Here is a 19,912-nt window from a genome sequence, read left to right as displayed (position 1 = left end):
CAGAAACCCATTTTTGACTCCACCTTACTGCTTTACCATTCAGTAGTATTAATCATTTGTCCATCTATACCCAGTGAACCCTGCTTGTGTAGGATACGCAAACACATACGCAAATCAGTTTCTCTGTTACCCATAGCAAAGACAAGCACACCAGGCACAGAAAACCTGCGTCTCCCATTAGTTTTCAGCCAGTGAAATAATACTTGAACTGTTGCCAGTACTAATCATATTATTTGACTAGAAAACTGTTTATTAGATAATCCTTTGACTTTAGGAAAATCTTAAAACCTTTCTTCATCAAAATTAAAAAAAAAAGAAACAACTGAATTGGACTACATTATTTCTAAATTAGTACTTTTTTTTTGTTCCAATAATCTACTAGTTTTGTGTTAAAATGTTTATGTAGCCAATTTTAATAAGTTAAACATTCTTGAAATGTGACTTAAAATGTTATTATACTTAATATTTAAAACTAGAGAATATTATTAATTGCTCAGAATTGTTCTACTCTCTCTAATGGTCTAGTTTTCCTTGGGTGCTAAGAATTTTTTAAATATTATTTTCTGTCTATATTATATAAAAAATATATACATATTATTATATTTGTAATATATTTTTAGTGTCTTCAAATAAGCATATTTGTCTTTTTTTATACTTACTTTTGTCATGCATGGATATTCTAAATTACTCAATAGTATTTTATTTTAAACTTATTCATACAGTTCATGAATTGGATATATTCCAAATTTAACACATATATTTTATCTTCTTCTCAGTTGAATCAATATCCAAAAATGATAATGTTGCACTAAACCTAATTAATGATAAATATCATCACTTCAAAGATTTTTGAATCTTGTGAATCTTATTTTCCCAAATACTCATAACCAAAAGAAATGTCTTTGATAATAGTGAATGGATGCAATAAGAGGTTTAAAATCACACAGGTTATAGAGACTGCCTTTACACTAAATTAAAACTTTATTGAATAAAGAACACTCTCCAGAACACATGATCTGATGGACTAAGGTCTACGTTACATGCAACGAAGCTGAACACGAATGACAGTAGTTTAACATGGAATGTCAAACAAATTAGCATTTCTCATTGTACAAAACTGTTTATGTAGATGACATGCAAGAAGGAAAGTATGATACTCTGCATTTTCACTAATCATCGGTGATGAGTTTTAAGAACGCATTTGAAGAAACTGGAAGATTTCTTGAAGATACATTTCAAATAAATTAGTTACATGTGTACTACTGAACCTCCTTCGATCTCTCTTGCATACCAAATAAAATCTTAGTGCAAACATCAAAGTTGCTGGTCACTCCAAAAGACTGCCAAACTAATAACAGAAAACAAGTTCTGAATTAATGTGCATTAAGTAGGACAAAACCAAGAATAACAGTTACTGCAAAAATCATTTAGGCACACTTAATCGTCCACTCTAAGCAGTTCTTCTAAGTTTCTCACATTAATTACTAAAGCCTGTTTACAGTACTAAAATTCTATCATTCAAGCATCATTGATTACATTTCAGAAAAAAAAAAATCATTCATTTCAGCAATAGCATTTACTGCTATATTCTAAAAATAAAAAATAAAAAGAAAAAAGGGAAAAAAAGAACTATATTTAACAAAACCAGTATCCATAACAGGATACATGGGGAAAAACATTTTAGGAAAAAAAGTGTGCTTTATTTGCACAGCAGGAATTATATAATGTAAACACCATTATTGGCCCACACCACAAAATCCATGAGAAAGGTTCAAATTTGAACACTGTGGGTGCATTATTTTCAAATCTGTGTGAGTTTGTACTGTATCTGTTTGTACCAATACATGACAAATAAAACACACTCTTCCACACACATACACATACAAGTGATTGTTAAATATTGAACATGGCTTGCTTCCCTGACTCAACTCAAAAAATGTTAAGTGACATCTCAACTGTTTTAAAAATGTTTACAGAAATCATTCAATGAATATGAATCGTATTTGAGGAATGATGAAAAGTGATGGCAAAAAAATGTGAGTGGATGTAAAAAAGGTACATATAACTTGGCTGAGATTTGCAAATGCATGGAAAGTCTCTTCCTGTGGGCTTTGTCTGAACTTTTAGCTGATACCAAGAATACAATATATAGTAGTACAAGTCCACTGCCATAGGGAGGGTCAGGCCTAGAAAGCTTACCGTCAAAGTGCAAATTTTAACCTTGGAATGTTTTAACAGGGACATAAGAACAACCTTCCACCTTTTTCTTGATAAAAAAAATAATATTAAGAGGTTCAGAAAGGTTTTTTTTTTTCTGGACAAAGTTATTTCAGTTTCTTGGTAAAACAGAAAAGTATTAAGTCAAAAATATCATCCACTCTTTCACATACATAGAACTATTCTTAATGGTATGAGGCTGCGGGGGCAGGGGGTAGGGGAAGGGGAGAAAAAAACTCTTATCTGTGTATCACCTAAATGAAACTTTTATTTAGAACTTCAGTTCTTTGAATCAACTACATTAAATACCACAATGTACCTTCCTATCCCCTCCCTCTCCACCCACCTATCCCAAACACCCCCAATGAACCCAGGTATTCTAATATCTTTATGTTTTCTAAGCCTCATGATGAAGGCTATTGAGTACCACCTCCACTGGAAAAAAAAAAATGAACACCTAAGGTGCACTTTCTACAGCACCTTTTGCTTCTCCACAATTGAGTGGAATCTTGATGCTCAAGCCTGGATCTAGATCTCCAGGTCATCAGGCCGAGGTCGGCTGCTGGCGCGACTGCTGGCTCTGCTGGAAGGCCGCTGGTCCACAATGGCTAGTGGTTGTAGTTCGTGCCCAGCAGCCAGTTTTTTAGAATTCTGGTTGTCGTCAGGGAAGTCAAAAGGCTGTGCGTGGGAGTTGGAGATGGTGCTTCCTGCCTGTCCCATTCGATTTTGTTCAGCACTGTAATTAGCCCAGTTTTGCTCACTTGCTTGTTTGTTGTAATTGCGACATGAAGAATTATTTCTATCTCCAGTAACCAGCTTGTACCCAGGAGGAGACATAGGTGAGAGGGGAGCGGTTGGTGAGGAGCAGCCATTGAAATAAGTGTATTTCGGAGAGCCACAGTCTTTAGAGGGGCTCAGTGGGCCAGTGGTAGCATGGTATGGATCGCTCTTCCCCTTCACACGATCCTTAACACCCTTGAAGAAGACGTAGAAGAGTTCGATGATGTTCAGGGCAAGAGACACCAAAGACACTACCAGCATGAAGATGATGAAGATGGTTTTCTCCGTGGGACGAGAAAGGAAGCAGTCCACCTGATGTGGGCAGGGTTCTCTTTTGCAAGTGTAAACGGCACTTAAGCTGAACCCATAGATGTACCACTGGATCATCAAGAAGGCCACCTCGAAGACAGACTTGAAGAGGATGCTAATGATGTAGGTTCGCAGCAAGCCCCCTCGCATTTTCACCTTGCCGTGCTCTTCAATCCCATATTTGAACTTCTTTATTTCAATCTGCTTCAGGTGCATATCCACATTCATACCATCTGTTTGAGCAACTTTGAGTTCCTCCTCTCTCTTGTTCAGCTTCTCTTCCTTTCGCATCACGTAGAACACATGAGCCAGGTACAAGAGAGTGGGAACGGACACAAAGATGATCTGCAGGACCCAGAAGCGCACGTGAGAGATTGGGAAGGACTTGTCATAGCAGACGTTTTCACAACCAGGTTGCTGAGTGTTACAACGAAAGGCAGACTGCTCATCACCCCAGGCTGACTCAACCGCTGTTCCCAGTAGCAGGATTCGGAAAATGAAAAGGACAGACAGCCACACCTTCCCTCCGGCAGTGGAATAGGCTTGAACCTTGTCAAGGAGTTTGCCTAAGGCACTCCAGTCACCCATGTTGTCTGGGCGCCGTCTGAAAAGAAACAAAAAGACAACTGAATGATCATAGACTGCAAATTGTTAGCTTAATATAGGCTCATTTCAGCAGATGGTCAAAAATACTGTAAAAGGTTTTGGACCTTTTTTAGCAAGCTTCTAAAAAAACAACAACAACAAAAAAAAAACCACTGGCCGGTTTGCTCAGCGGCAGAGCATCATCCTGGTGTGTGAGAGTTCTGGGTTCGATTCCTGGCCAGGGCACATAGGAGAGGCCACCCATCTGCTTCTCCACCCTTCCCCCTCTCCTTTCTCTCTGTCTCTCTTTTCTTCTCCCATGCAGCAAAGGCTCCATTGGAGCAAAGTTGGCCTGGGTGCTGAGGATGGTTCAGTGGTCTACACCTCAGGAGCTAGAATGGCTCCAGTTGCAATGGAGCAATGCCCCAGATGGGCAGAGCATCACCCCCTAGTGGGCATACCAGGTGGATCCCGGTGAGGCACATGTGGGAAGTCTCTCTGCCTCCTCACTTCTTACTTCAGGAAAAAAAAAAGTGTAAACTCTTTCTGTCCCATGCCTCCCAGAAGAGGTCTTACAATTTTCTCGATACAGTAAAACTTAAGCAGCAGAGCCTATGTGCCAAGTAAGTTTCAGTCTTAACCTGTGAAAATGTATTAGTTTCAACCACTGCCTCTGAACGTGATTTAAAGAGCTGTCTGTCTGCTAAGTGCCTCTGCTTATTTTATCCGTCTGATGAATGAGGACAGTTCTTGCCCGGTAGTCCTGTGTTTGGATGCATGCCTAAGTAAAATGCTGATGATGCGTTATTCAGAAATTTTTGTATCTAAAAACTGAGGTGAGGATGCCCATAAACATACATATCCATGCAGATCAACATATATAAGCTGTTTCCATACCTCAACCTTATGCACCTTATTCCTAAATGTACTCTGAAATGTTTCTCCTTCGTATTTCAAGTAGAATTTGTGCATTCTGTATATTGTAATCATTTGTATTTCTGTTTCTTCCTAAGCAGTGACTTATGTGGCTCAGAGTCTGTCTTCAGTCCAAAGAAAAATATGTTGTACTGAATCCCACCATTTTGACACAATGTATGTGGGAACCTACTTTAAAAAACAAAAACTAAATACCCATTATATTTCAAGTAAAAGTTCTGGCCTGTGATGGTGCAGTGGACAAAGCATCGACCTGGAATGCTGAGGTCGCCAGTTTGAAACCCTGGGCTTGCCTGGTCAAGGCACATGTGGGAGTCGATGCTTCTTGCTCCTCCCACCCTTCTCTTTCTCTCTCTCTCCTCTTTAAAATGAATAAAAGTTTGTCTCCTAATTATAGGCTGGAAAATAAAAAGAACAAACCACTTTAAAGTTTATCTCTAGCAAAAATGACTGATTTTCATCTTTTTATTGCTGTATACTTCAGTTTCCCTACCTGAGTTTTGGGCTCTCAGCCGATATGACACCTAAATTTCCTGTCAATACCTAATTAATTATCTAAGCCTAGAACATGCCCATTATTGGAGAGGAGAAAAAGACTCTAGTCTGTAGAGATAGCTGATATTCCAAAAGTTATTTATCAATTTCACTTTATACTTCTAACTGGTGGTGTTTCATTTAACTGATGAAAATTGAGGTCTTAAGGATACAGAAAACATTTAGCTATCAATAGAGCCAAAAGAAAACTTGATCCTATGTCCATGTTCAAGGCTTCCCAATGCATTACACTGACTACAAAATGATAATAAAGCTGGTTTACAGCTAGAGATTTTTCCATGCTTTGATATATGTAATCTTAGTGAGGGCTAAATGCTGGGGAAAAAGAAATAACTTTACATGTGGCAGGCATAGAAAACATAGTCTAATTTTGAACAGAGAGTAGTAATTGGAGGATTTAAAAAAGGATGAAGTACTCAAATATTATTTAATAATCAAAAACAACTAAAGTACAGACTTTCCAGGAGCTTAGTAACGACTTTTAAATAGTGTAACTAAAACTAGGATTATATAGGCTTCTTAGAATTATATTCATTATTTGAACATAAAGAGGCTTCTCATCTGGTATGAACTTCGAGCCATCTTCTCCTTAGAGGAAATAGATGAAATCCAGAGAAGTCTTCTTCCCCGCCACCCGACGTTACATTTCTGTCTAATGCGTGCACTTCCTGGCTACAGAGACAGAAAAAATGAAATGGAAATCCGGCCTGTGATTTCCTGAATGAAACAAAGAGATGAGCTCCATAAAGTGAAACTATGCACTAACTATCTCAATTAGCAAGCAATAGATATCTTTGAGGACAGCCTAGAGACTGGTGCCAAAGAATGCAGTGGGAGGTGTGGGAGGTGACTGAGCAGGTCACAGAAATAACACTCTCCCAGTGGCCATAAAAAGGGAGCTTCCCTTCTACTTTTAGAAAAAGCTACTTTAGATTCTGTAGTCACAACTTAGTAAAATTGATGTATGAAAAGAGCAGTCAAATAAGAACAAAGGCTTGTAAGGTTGACCAAAGAGGGTTAAATAGCCACAGGAAGGCTTGAAGTGTCAGAGAGTAATTTAGTTTTGATGAACAGTTTGATGGTGAGAGAACATAAAAGAAAGAAACCTTCAATGTAGCAGAAAATACCACATTGGGAAGGAATAAGAACAGTCCAGGAGGATCAAACAAAATAGTAGAATTTTTGAAACTATATCAATAGACAGTTTCTATGTGATGATGTGTAAATTGGCCCTAACTCTGTTTGTAGTGATTACAATATTTTGCTAGTGTCATCTGTTTTTGCTCAGATATTCCCATTGCGGGGAGGGGTGGAGGGGACAAACAAGTGTAAAATGATAAATTGTTGGCACACATATCACTTTTATGCAATGATCAAGGTCAGGACAAACTTAACTTATTTAGAAATATGACAGGCACACTGAGCAGAGGTCATTTTCATCAATGTTTGATCAGTATTCCAAGTAAAATATGATTGCATGGATGTTTGTGCTAATTAACTACTAACTTCAGTTTCATGAATCAGGCCACTGGACAAGTCACTAGATAGTAGTTCTTTATTAATATACCAACAATTTAATTGCAAAAGCTATCTTTTCTTTAAGCCCCTCCCCCCCATTTTTATTTGCAGTAATGAGTTATACTCTTTCATCTAAATAAGATGAATTATCCAGTTGGACACCTAGCATCCTGTAAAATGTAGCTACCTGTCATTATCACTATCATACAGATCATCAGATAATGTTTAATGGCTTATGCTTGTGATTCTCAGAGAGGTAACAAAAATTGTAACCTGTTTTTGATAGTTGTTCACTTTGTTGTGAATCAAAAATTCTGTCAAACGCTTGCTCCTTTAATATTTTCATTTTTTAATAGTTTTAGTTGAAGAATTAATGTAGTTTTTATTTTTTTAAAGCAAAATTATATGTCTACAGAATGCCTGGCATTGATTTACAAACTATATATATATACCTCATTCATAGTCACCAAAACACAAGTATATTTTCTTTTTGATATATGAGAAAACCTCATGCCTTCACTTCCAAGTTTCAAAGTTGAAACTACATGTAGAATGATTAGGTTAAGGAGCTGTGCAAAATTTGCATTAAGTCAATGCTTGCCAGCAGTTGGACCACCCTTCCCCTTCTTCTGCTTTCTTTGTATCACTAGATCACATTTTCTATCTGATCTAGACTAGAGGCCAAAAGCCACAGGCACCCCCTAGTGTGAACTGCTCAACAACCCTCAGTTCTCTTTACAGTCTGGTTTCTGAATTACATCACAATCACTTGGCAGCAATTGCTGAAAACATACATTCCTGTCCTGGCCAGGGAGCTCCGTTGGTTAGTGTTGTCCTGATATGGCGAGATTGCAAATTCGATCCCCTGTCTCGGTCAGGGCATGTACAATAATCAACCAATGAATGCATTAAATAAGTGGATCAATAAATGAATGTTTCTTTCTCTCTTATATCAATGAATTAAAAAAAAATACCTTCTTAGCACTCATCAGTCTGAATGAATCTGATTTTCGGAGGAGAGGAGCATTAGAAATAAGCTTTTCGTTTCTTTTTTTTTTTTTTTTTTTTACAGGGACAGAGAGAGAGTCAGAGAGAGGGATAGATAGGGACAGACAGACAGGAACAGATAGAGATGAGAAACATCAATCATCAGTTTTTCGTTGCAACACCTTAGTTGTTCATTGATTGCTTTCTCATATGTGCCTTGACCACGGGCCTTCAGCAGACAGAGTAACCCCTTGCTGGAGCCAGCGACCTTGGGTTCAATCTGGTGGGCTTTTCCTCAAACCAGATGCCTGCACTCAAGCTGGCGACCTCGGGATCTCAAACCTGGGTCCATCTGCACCCCAGTCCAACGCTCTATCCACTGCACCACCGCCTAGTCAGGCGCTTTTCGTTTCTTAAACAAACAAAAATGCACCAGGTAATTCTAAAGTAAGGTTTCAGGCCAGAAGGCAAATAATGATTTCTTGACAATTTTGGTGCTCTGTTGTTCAAAATATTCAGAAAAACAAAAGGGATAGAGAATATCTAAAAAGTTGGGGTTGGGGGGGGCGCAGAACGAAGAGCAGAAGCTATCTGGACACCTGGGGACAGGACTCGCCCATTCCTGTCCCTCCAGCCCCATGTGTCAGGTCACTCCACCAAACTCGCTGTTCCCAAAAGCAAAAGGACTCAGATAGTTCATTCAAAATAAAAATAAAGCTTCAATTTTTTTTTTTATAAGACACACCTAGAGTTTTTTTTTTTTAATTTTTATTTTATTTTATTTATTCATTTTAGAGAGGAGAGAGAGAGAGAGGAGAGAGAGAGAGAAGGGGGGAGGAGCTGGAAGCATCAACTCCCATATGTGCCTTGACCAGGCAAGCCCAGGGTTTCGAACCGGCAACCTCAGCATTTCCAGGTCGACGCTTTATCCACTGCGCCACCACAGGTCAGGCTAAAGCTTCAATTTTAAGTGACTTTTGACTATCTCTTCTGCCAGAGCCTTAAAAACAAATCACTGTGGCAAAGCTGCAGTCAAGTCACTTCATCTCACTCATGTCCTCATGATTACTGGCGTTAGGAAATATTTTCCTCTCGATTTTAAAGGTTTTCCCCAAGAGACAACTGTAAATTAATTGAGAGAAGGGACTTAAAATAAAGGTAAACAGGACTGTTGAAAACTAAATTGAGACTTGATATCTATCACCTTTTTATGATCAAAAGAAAACACATGCCTGACCAGGCGGTGGCACAGTGGATAGAGCATCGGACTGGGATGCAGAAAGACCCAGGTTCAAGACCCCGAGGTCGCCAGTTTGAGTGCAGGCTCATCTGGTTTGAGCAAAAGCTCACCAGCGTGGACCCAAGGTCGCTGGCTCGAGCAAGGGGTCACTCAGTCTGCTGAAGGCCCACGGTCAAGGCACATATGAGAAAGCAATCAATGAACAACTAAGGTGTCGCAATGAAAAACTGATGATTGATGCTTCTCATCTCTCTCTGTTCCTGTCTGTCTGTCCCTATCTATCCCTCTCTCTGACTCTCTCTGTCTCTGTGAAAAAAAAAAGAAAACACATAAGGAAGACAAAGTTATTAATATTTGAAAGAATAAAATCATGAAGTCTAAAAATGCATAATGAAATGTCTATGGAACTTCTTGGTAATATCATTTATGGATTTCTTGCAGGAAAAGAAAATGGCATGAGTGTGTTTCTAATATACTAAGGCCAAAAAATTTTAAGCCCCCAAACTAAAATGTAAACCCCCATAATGTCTTTAACTTTGGTAAAAACCCCTATCCTTTGCAGTAAATGGCTGAGTGGGGCTGAGTTGTGACCAATCTTCCAGCTACAGCAACCTGATGTTCCTTTAGTAATAGTCGTACCCACATGTAATTAACATAACCCACTCTCAACCAATCAGCAAATACAACAGGTTTATCTCCCCCTAACTGCCCCTCCCCCACCTAGACTAGGACTAAGTCTCTACCATCACTCCTGCTCTTAGCCTGGTCTCAACCGTAACTTTAAGTTTCATGTCAGTCACCCTGTCAACTTGCTTGCCAACCTGTTCTTCTCAGTCGGTCTTGAAAAAATAAACTAACAAGCTAATCTGCCTCCATCAGCATAGCTCACAACCTCATTGGCCATTACTCCAGCCCTGTCACTTCCTATTCCCCTTGCCTGGCTTTTTTTTTTCTTAATAGCCCTTAGCTTTATTTGATGTATTATATATTTACAGGTTTATTGTTTGTCTCCCTCCATGCCAAGGTGTTATCACTATCTGCTTTCTTCATCAAGAATATGAGCTCCATGAGGGAGTTTGCACTCACTGCAGTATTCACAGTGTTTAAAAGAGTAATAGATAAATATCTATTGAGTGAATTAAATGGGGCCTGTACCATACAAAACAAAACAAAAACAACCAGGCTTTACCAGTTTAAAAAAACACCTTTTTTTTTTTTTTTTACTATCTTCTTGGAATTTTCTTAATTGCATGTGTCCCAAACTTCTAAAAGTTTACTGTGAAAAGGAAACTTTCACAGTAAGAAAAAAAAAAAGGTATTGCAAGCATCTCATATTATGCAGACTGTTCAATTTTCAAGTGCCAATTGCTGAAACAGAACTGTTTGTTGAAACAACATGCTTCAAACGGTTTCTGAGCAAGCAATAAGATTGAATTAAATGAAACAACAACAACCAAAAATGCCTCTTTAAGAGCTTCTTGACTTTATTAGACCAGCCATAGTGATCTGGGATGCCCACAGAACTGCAACATGTACCCTACACGTTTATTCAGTATCACTGTTAAATTGTTACAGGTTAAAATCTAAAAATAACAACAAAAATATGGGGTTGTCCCCCAATTCTGTGGTACCCTAACTCTGGTTGTACCACATGATTTTGTCACTGAGAGCAAACACAATTGCAAGAAAAAATAGCCTGTTTACACTTGTGTCTATTTCAAGGATGAAAAATCTTGGCAGAAGGTTGGGGGACTGAAGAGAAAGAACAAGATCTTATATTTACCCTGGTTAATACAGCATCAGTGTATAATCTCAATCTAGGCAGGCAGTTACATGATTTATCAGGTACCTGATATTCCCAGTTCATCAGATATTACACAACCGTTGCTTTTTTATACCTGGACAGTTAGCCTAACTGTGGTGTAGCAAGTGCCATGTAAACATCTATTCAATTTAAAGTTCTGCTTCTTCCCTATTTGCCTTAAGTTTCCTTTGTAAAGAATAATACTGTTACACTTCCACAGATATTTTACGGGTGGTATTGAACTGCGTAAGGTATTTTTGTGGGAGGGTGAAAAACATATCAATAAGCCTTTCTTTCCGTGGCTCTCACTTCTCCTCACATAGTCAACCTATATCTGTCTACACAAAATAGTAAGATGGTGGTTAAGGGGTGAGGAACTCCACCGGAAAACAGGATGACAGCTGCCAACCAGGGACAATTTAATCCTCTCCGTAGTTGCACAGCTAGCACCCAAGTCCCACACTGACATGTTTCTCATGGCTACTTTCAGGAGCGCTAGACAAAACACACCATATTAGAAGATGTTGCAGGCTAAAAACCATGTTCTTCTGTTGTAGTGATGGACTTAAAAAACATTTTTCTCAGTTTTTGATGTTCCGACTGTTTTTATGGAACAATCTGGTTATTTTGTCATCATATAAACATACCCCTAGGACCTTCACAACTGTATAAAGAACAGTCTATTTTCTTCAATGAGCATTGAATGAGATAACTCATGCATGTGAAGCTCTTAATAAGAACTCAGGAAAGTTTAGCTATTATATTAATCATTAGAAGACCTTTAGGTGTAAACATAGCTCATTTATTTTCTAATTTTGGCATCTTTTCTTTAGCAAAATAGCAACTAAGAAATGAGGAACACTTTCCTAATGGTAATCAAAATTAATTTTCAAGATGCTCTTGCAATGAGTACAGTATTGTTATTTTGGCAATCCCATACAGATTTATGAGAATTTGCCCCTTATAAACTGATAGGGAGAAAGACCATGAAGAGCGTCTGCCTTCTTTGTATTTGTTTGGAGACATCTTCCCCAAATCACACACAAAAAAATCCATATCCTATAGAATGTATCTGGCTCAAATAAATTGCTGAAAAAAGAGAACATTTTACTTTTCATATTACTGTAAATTTTGAGCATTCCATAAAACATATTTTTTAGAAAGGTAGGAAAATTTGGATAAAGAGTATGGAACTTTTTAAGGCTAAAGTCATTGAGTTTATTTATATAGATGTGTATCTCTCACCATGGTATGTGTTTTGATTTTGGCAAAACATAGTTTGTACATACACAGCCAAAACAGTGAATTTAAACAGGCAAAGTGGAGAACTTAGGTTATTACCCCATCAATACAAAAAATAATAATAATAACAATAATAATTAACATCCTGCATAAGAGAAACTCTGGAGAATTGTTTTTAATGTGACATCTCTACACTGAATATTAACATTAATGGTAAACACTAGATAATTACTATTTTTCCAGAGCTGAGTTGATGTGTGTGGACAAGTTTCAACAATCTATTCAAACAGCTGAGAATCTTGAAGGGAAGTCATAACAACAGGAAAGGTGGAGCAGAAGGTATTATTAATCACTGGTGAGTTTCCTATCACTCCCTTTCCTACAGTATCACATACAAAGGCTCTGAGGCTCATACCTAAGAACATCTCTGGATAATATTAAGACAAACTAAGGAATGCACTCTTATCATGAATTTTCCTTCTCTATGCAGAATTGGAAACATTTAAGTAACACAGGATAGTCAGTATCTGAAAACATATCCTTTTAAATCCTTGCTGCCGAGTATCTATGCAACCTTGTTTCCCAGGGAAAGCCAGAAACTAGGAATCAGCGCTCTAAAGGGTGAGGGCCAGAGTGCAAAGGGAAGCTGTGCTGATAAACTTCAAAAGGTATTAGAAACATGTGGAATGTTTCAACAGTGAAGAAAGTGGAAGCAGGGGGATAAATGGAGAAGGACGGAGACTTGACTTAGGGTGGTGAACACACAATACAGTGTGCAGGAATGTACTGTAGAATTGTGCACCTGAAACCTGGATATTTTGTTAACCAGTGTCATCCCAATAAATTCAATAAAAAGAAAGAAAAGTGAGAACACTACCACTGCATTTTCCAGGCCAAAGACAGGTGACAACTACCGTATACCCAAAATCTGGGAACAAAAACATATCACATGTTGGGGGACATGTTTCAGCGGTACAGAATTCAACACGCTGCCAGGACAGAAACTACTTCCTGCCATTGGTCTAGTTTCCATCAATTAGGCCTACCTAGAAGAATGCATTACTCTTCCCTGAGGTATTTTCTATATAACTGGCTTATTTCATTCTCGGGGATGGAGTTAATTTAATGAGATCTCTGCATTCCTACTGGCTTTTATTTACAGCAGTCCCTGTACAAAAAGTAAAGATAGGGCTTCTTAAAAAATAAATAAATAAATAAAAAATCTCATAATCGTTTCTTAAAATGCCAGGGGGCTACTTTTGACTGAGTTCAAGTTTGCCTAATTTTCCGGAAGATTAAATGAAGTAATTTCTCATTATTAACCTTGTTTGGAAGCAAAAGAGATTAAACCCATCTCCAAATAAAGCCTAAACCATGTCTGTTTTTCCAAGATTATAGCTCCCCCTACCCCTACTTCACACTTCTGGAGAAACGCGGGTATGGCTTAGCCTGTGAAGGAGGCTGGTAAGGAGAAGCCTTGTCAGAGATGCTCACTCAGTAAACATGTGAATGACCCTCTAAGGGTACAGTGTGGGCGATCCGCTGCTCGGAACTCCAAGTTTGTTTCCGAATCCTGCGTGGATTTGCCTTTGGACACGTCATGAACGCTTTCCTAATTTCATTATGGGACTTCCACCCCACCCCACCCCAGCCCCGGCCCCAACCCCGACCCCGACCCCACCCCACCCTACATTCTTGATAAGTTTCGAGAACTTCCAGGAGAGTTACAAGTGCAACTTAAGTACGGTAATTCTCAAGGTACTCAGATTTCCTTACCACCGCTTAACCGGTAGGAATTCACAAAAGGAAAAAAAAAAAACCAAACCAAAAAACCTGCGGATGGGGGTGAGAGGTTAGAGAGATTAGATTGACATGCTTAATTAAATTAACCACGCGTTAGTTTGCCGCTGGGCCCGCAGCCCATCGCCCTCTCCCTTCCTCGTCGGTGGCGGAACTCGGACCTGCGCAGGGCTTGACGTGTGAGGAAGGCTGGAGGCTCCGCGCCCCAGACGCCAGAGCCCCGCGGGCCCGCGGGCCCGCGGGCGCGCAGCGGCCGGACGCTCCCCGGCGCCGGGCCTCTCCGCTAAGCTTTCATTTTTAGCGCTTTTCAGCATTCTCGGCATAAATAGTTCAAACTACGGGGTCATACCAAAAATCTCAACAATCGCTTTGGTCTGTGAAGTTAGAACAGACGGAATCCTTAGCGAGCACGCTAACGGAACGTGTGTTACCAATAAGAGCATTAGAGACATTGAACCCTTTTTAATGACAATCCAGCGTCATCTTCACCTACTGGCAGCTCCCACTCCAGAGCGTTGCCCAGACCTCTGAGGTCTGCAGGTTCGGCCAGGCGGAAGGCGGGGGAGGGGAGCGAGGTGGGGGAGTTAGCTCCCTCTAAGGCGCTGTTTAAGGAATTTCGATTCATATTCTTTCTAGGAGCTCCGGTTTTCGGAGACGGTTTTGGAAACGCACCCTGGCATACACTCTTCTCTGAACGTCTGTCCCCCCCCCCCCCCGCCCCCAATGCTTTGTAAGTAACCACTCATCAGCCATTCAAGGGGTTTCGTCTCCTGAATTGCCAACGTGGAGTAAAAGGTGACTCTCCTGCGGGTCTCACGTTTTTCACAGTGGTTGATGAAACAAAGTAACTCTTTACTGTTGCTTTAAAAACCTCAATATTACAACACTGACTTTTATACCTTTTTGTTTACCGGGGAAAATTCTAGGAAGGGACCACGTGGAAGTCAAGTAACCGCAAGGTCTTAACAAAGCACTTTGTTAAGAAGCTTGCTTTGCAGGGCTATAGAACATCAATCAAGATTTCCATATGAAAAAGCACAAGTGTACAATTCTATAGCGAGCACGCAAAGTAAATTTGCACTTTGATTTTTGTGATATTGTCAGTCAAATTCTCACTCCAGACCCCTACTTAACCCCCTCCCCTCGTTACAAAGCATCTAGACTATTACTGATTACGAAAAAAGTAAAAATTTACTAAAAAAAATGAAGAACCAAATATCCAGTAAAATAGTGCTTTATTCTAATCAGAAAGATCTAAATCTTACTTTACCTGTTGCATCGTTAATAAAAAACCAGTTTAAAAAAAACCCCAAAACCCAAACGTTCAATTTAAACTTTCAAACTATAGAAACACTTTCAAGTTTATCATTGCATTTACAGTATCATGCCAAAAGTACATTTATACAACACTTAAAAACTTGAGAAACGTTTTACTTGTAGAAAAAGAAACGAATAGGTAAAGTTTAAAAAAAAAAACTTACTCTTTCTCTTAAAAGAAGTGAAGTAGGCACGCCAACTGATTCAACTCCTTGGAGGATGAAGTAAAAAGAAAAAGTCAGTTCAGGCACTCAGACCTGTCTATATTTAAAGTTTTAAAAGTCTGCTGCTGCTTGGTACTTTCCTCACTCCTTCCCCCTAATGAAAGAAAAGTGCTGGTACCTCGTAAAAAGCTTTTTTCTAACTTGGAACACAGAGCTTTTAAAAGTTTCAAGCCACTGACTCAACGAGGAGGAGGGGCTAGGGGAGAGGGGAGGGGCAGAGGAAAGGCGGGGAGAAGGGTAGGGAGCAGGCCGGGGATCGTGGACGGGTGTTGATGAAGAAGCAAGGAGGAACAGCGAGGTCGAGAGATAAAGCTGTGGTTTAAATTTGCTGATGAGAGAAATGACAGCATTAAGAGACTTGAATGCTACGACTTGTAGTTCCTCTTTACAGATAACAATGACTGGTTTTGGTTAGTGCTGGTTCCACCAGAGGTCCTGAGATAATACCTAGTTGTATATTTTATACTACTACAGACTTTTCTAAAGTAAAATATACATGTTACAGTAAGTAAAAATGGTGAAAAAGAGTAAAGGCAGTGCAGATTTGTTTCATGTTGGCCAAGGTGTACGAAGTTAAACGTAGTTGTCAGTTATCTGATGAGCTATTTCCTTTTCTTTTAAGTAGGGACAATTAACAAAGGAAATGGCTGAGATGGGAGAGAGGAGAGAGATTTCAAAAATGGACAGATGTGGTGGTATGTCCATCCCAAATACACCTTCCAACCCCTTGACTGCTTTGAATGTTTACTCTTTTCTTCAGTTTAGCAAAACTATATTTATATGTATAACACATTTTGACTATGAAATTCTGATATATCTCTTATCAGATCTCCAAGGAATGAAAATTTATCATATTTTACCCCTCCTCCCATTCATGCCAATGTACTAGAAACTCAATCTGTTTTGTAGTGAAATGTCAGGGTAGTTTTTATGAAATACTGATGTGATAAATTGGCCTTAATGGATCCCCAAACCATTAAAGCTCCTTGAGATCATCTCCTCTAAAGCTTGCTGCAGAGTTTTCTGCCCAGTGACAGTGGAGCTGAGCATATATCCTTTTATGTGCCTGTCCACCATATCTGTGCCTTTTCCTGTTCAGCACCCTGTGTTAGGGTGTAGAATAGCCTGAGTCATGTGGCTTCTGGCTTAGAGTGGGCAGCCCCTCTCCAGATGCCATACCAGTGGCAAGTGGTAAGACACTTCTCCTCCTCCAAGGCTTCTGCGAGGCTCCCAGGGATGGACAGGGAAATCTCTTGGCCATTATTCTTTGGAAAGAAAGCAAATTGATACAGGCTTAATATTCCTTACCTTTTTCTTGCTAATACAAATATCAGAAAAAAGAAGGAGGGCAAATATGTTCTGTTAGATGCCGTTCTCGAAATATACTTTCACTAAAATGATTAATAAAAACACCTTTTGAAATGTTACAGGTTTAAGACATGATTTTGCTCTCTCATTTGTTGGCTACACTATTTTCAAGATTATTTTTTCTTTAAATAGAGAAGGAGAAAAAAGACATTGTAATCTGACTTTCAAGTCTTCAAGTTCAGTAACCCATAAATATTATTTTGGTCTTGTATTTATATTGTTTTCCTTCAAAGGAGTCTATTGTTTTGTCCTAACTAAAAATTATTTTATTTAACTCAAAACACATCATGAAAATATGATTTATTCTTATTATAAGTAAATGCACTTCCATCTTCTCTTTTTTTAAAAAAAATAAGTCTGTACTTCATTTAATTTACATAATTATTTGGCTTACTTTTGTAAAGTTATTCAAGTGCAATTCTTACTGAAATTAGCCATTGTATTATAAAGGTTTCCTAATATGTAAATTCAGAATTAGTTGCATGAAAAAAGTTGTGATTGACTATTTTATTACACGGTTATTAATGCAAAAACAATTGTGTTTATTCCCAATTATGTTTTATTAAGCTTACAAAAGGGCTTTGATGTCTAAATATTTTGCTATCTTTCTCTTTAGTCTATTGCTTATGTTACAAATTGGAAATAGAACCTAGGAATTTCTTTATACCAAATTAAGTTTCTCATAGATATCACTTGAACCATCTTCTAAGTCAAAGGAATTAGTCATAGCAAGAGCCACTAATTAAATAATTCTCTTAGCATATGCAGTATATTATATCTTCTATTTTTAAAATGATTTTCCCATGATCTTTCATAAAAGTTCTGATCGTCTCTTCTTTTGGAATAATGGCTCCAAAATGTGATCATTTGAGTAATAATGCTGTAGGGAAGCTGGGTTACTGTGCATGACCTCTCGGTTGAAACACTAACAACACAGTTTCCTCTCGTGGACTCCTAGCGGCTTCTCCAAATGTAAGTAAGTTTGATTATACTTCACACTCCAGTAGTGCTGGTGAGTTATATTTTGACCAATAAAAAATAACAAATTCCACTTATCTAACCTTGCAAGCTTGTCTCCATTGGAATGTTTTGCAAAAATTGTGGGATAAATGTTTTCATCATATTCTCAGAAATGCCAATGCCATTTCATTAATATCAACACTGATTTCCCCGAATTATATCTTCTCCAATTGCAAGGACTGTCTATGCAGGAAAAATGGATGCAGCCTGATTTGCTAGTCAAGCAACACTGCTCAAGAGGCTTATAAGACAGTCGATTGCAGTTCACCATCTGCACTTTTTTTTTTTATCCCCACAATGAGTCAGCCCTTAGACTCTTTTATTCATGTTGCTCCGTACCTTGTGAAACGCACATTACTGTCACAGTGGAGAGTAGGTTCTTTTTCAGAATAGTGAGAAGTATTTCTTATTCTCAGAAACAGCTACCTTCTTTGGATTTTTACCTTTGCTTCAAAATATCAACTTCTGGAATTGTAAGAGATGAATGGATTAAGTTTAAGGATTCTAAATGCCAATCTCTCACAAACTCTGGTGGATGACTCTCACTTCCATGAGTAGCATAAACATTCAAAAATATCTGGAGACTATAGATCAGAGATTATTACGAAGAATATTTTCATGGTTGTGAACAAAAAAGGGGTGCTGTAATAAATCATAAAGTCCTAACTGAGCAGGCATGTAACTCTAGTAAAAGATCTTTTTCTTAAGCCCTGTTCATTGTTTCTGTGCCTGTAGGTTAACACACCTATGAAATGCCTCTTTAATCACCCTTTCAGACTCCTCCTTCTAAAATGTAATTACCCTCAAAAGAGCAAATAGTCTTACCTACCCTGTAATCCAGTCCTCATCTTCCTATCTCCCACCTTAATGTAATGTGCCTCATGTCTTTTCCTTAATTTCAAATGTGTAAAAGAAATTACAGAACTATTACAGGGTTGAAGGACTGGGTGAAAAAGGTAAAAGGATTGAAAAGTACAAGTTGGGTGTGGCGTATGACTGTGTAGTGGACAGAGCTTCTAGCAGGAATGCTGAGGCCACTCATCAGATCAAAACCCTGGACTTGCCGGGTCCTACGACAAGCAATCAATGAACAGCTAGTGAAGCAACTGTGAGTTGATATTTCTCGTTCTTCTCCCCTTTCTGTAAAAATCAACAAATAAAATCTTAAAAAAAGAAGTACTAGTTGAAAGTTAGAAAATAATCACAGGGATGTAAAGTACTGCATATGGAATATAGTCAATAATATTATAATAACTATGTATAGTGCCAGGTGGGTACTTGAAATATTGGAGGGAACACTTTGTAAAGTATATGACCATGCTGTACACCTGAACCTAATACAAAATAATATTGAATGCAAACTGTAATAAAAAAAATTAAAGGCCCTGGCTAGGTAGCTCAGTTGGTTGGAGCATTGTGCCAAAATACAGAGGTGTTTGGTTCAATTCCCGGTCAGGATACATACAGGAACAGATTGATGTTCCTGTCTCTCTCTCTCTCTCTCTCTCTCTCTCTCTCTCTGATGTTCCTTCCTTTCTCACTAAAGAATTGGGGGGGAAAATGTATGAAGAAAACTTAAAAAAAAAAAAAGAAAACTAGTATTCTCTGGAGCATTTGAGATCTTGCTCCCTGGGATATGTCTTCACTTTGACTCAGATGAACTCATAAAAATACTTTACTTGGCCCTGGCCGGTTGGCTCAGTGGTAGAGCATTGGCCTGGCGTGCAGGAGTCCAGAGTTCGATTCCCAGCCAGGGCACACAGGAGAAGCGCCCATCTGCTTCTCCACCCCTCCCCCTCCCCTTCCTTTCTGTCTCTCTCTTCCCCTCTCGCAGCCAAGGCTCCAGGCTCCATTGGAGCAAAGTTGGCCTGGGCGCTGAGGATGGCTCTATGGCCTCTGCCTCAGGCGCTAGAATGGCTCTGATTGCGACAGAGCGACGCCCCAGATGGGCAGAGCATCGCCCCCTAGTGGGCATGCTGGGTGGATCCCGGTAGGGCGCATGCAGGAGTC

At 39.0% G+C, this 19,912-nt stretch overlaps 1 protein-coding gene across 1 annotated transcript; it reads right to left on the bottom strand.

Annotated features, from left to right (window-relative positions):
* Nucleotides 1–962: 962 nt before the first annotated feature.
* Nucleotides 963–15,657, bottom strand: GJA1 (gap junction protein alpha 1). The gene is made up of 2 exons (XM_066248042.1): nucleotides 15,455–15,657; nucleotides 963–3,910 (listed from the first exon to the last, which is right to left on the bottom strand). The coding sequence occupies exon 2, from the start codon at nucleotides 3,892–3,894 to the stop codon at nucleotides 2,746–2,748; it is 1,149 nt and encodes a 382-aa protein (XP_066104139.1). The 5' UTR covers nucleotides 3,895–3,910; nucleotides 15,455–15,657; the 3' UTR covers nucleotides 963–2,745.
* Between the last annotated feature and the right edge of the window lie 4,255 nt (nucleotides 15,658–19,912).

This window comes from Saccopteryx bilineata, chromosome 12, assembly GCF_036850765.1.
Source record: "Saccopteryx bilineata isolate mSacBil1 chromosome 12, mSacBil1_pri_phased_curated, whole genome shotgun sequence".
NCBI lineage: Eukaryota > Metazoa > Chordata > Mammalia > Chiroptera > Emballonuridae > Saccopteryx > Saccopteryx bilineata.
The sequence above is the reverse complement of the archived record's forward strand: the minus strand, read 5'-3'. Positions and strand labels throughout refer to the sequence as shown.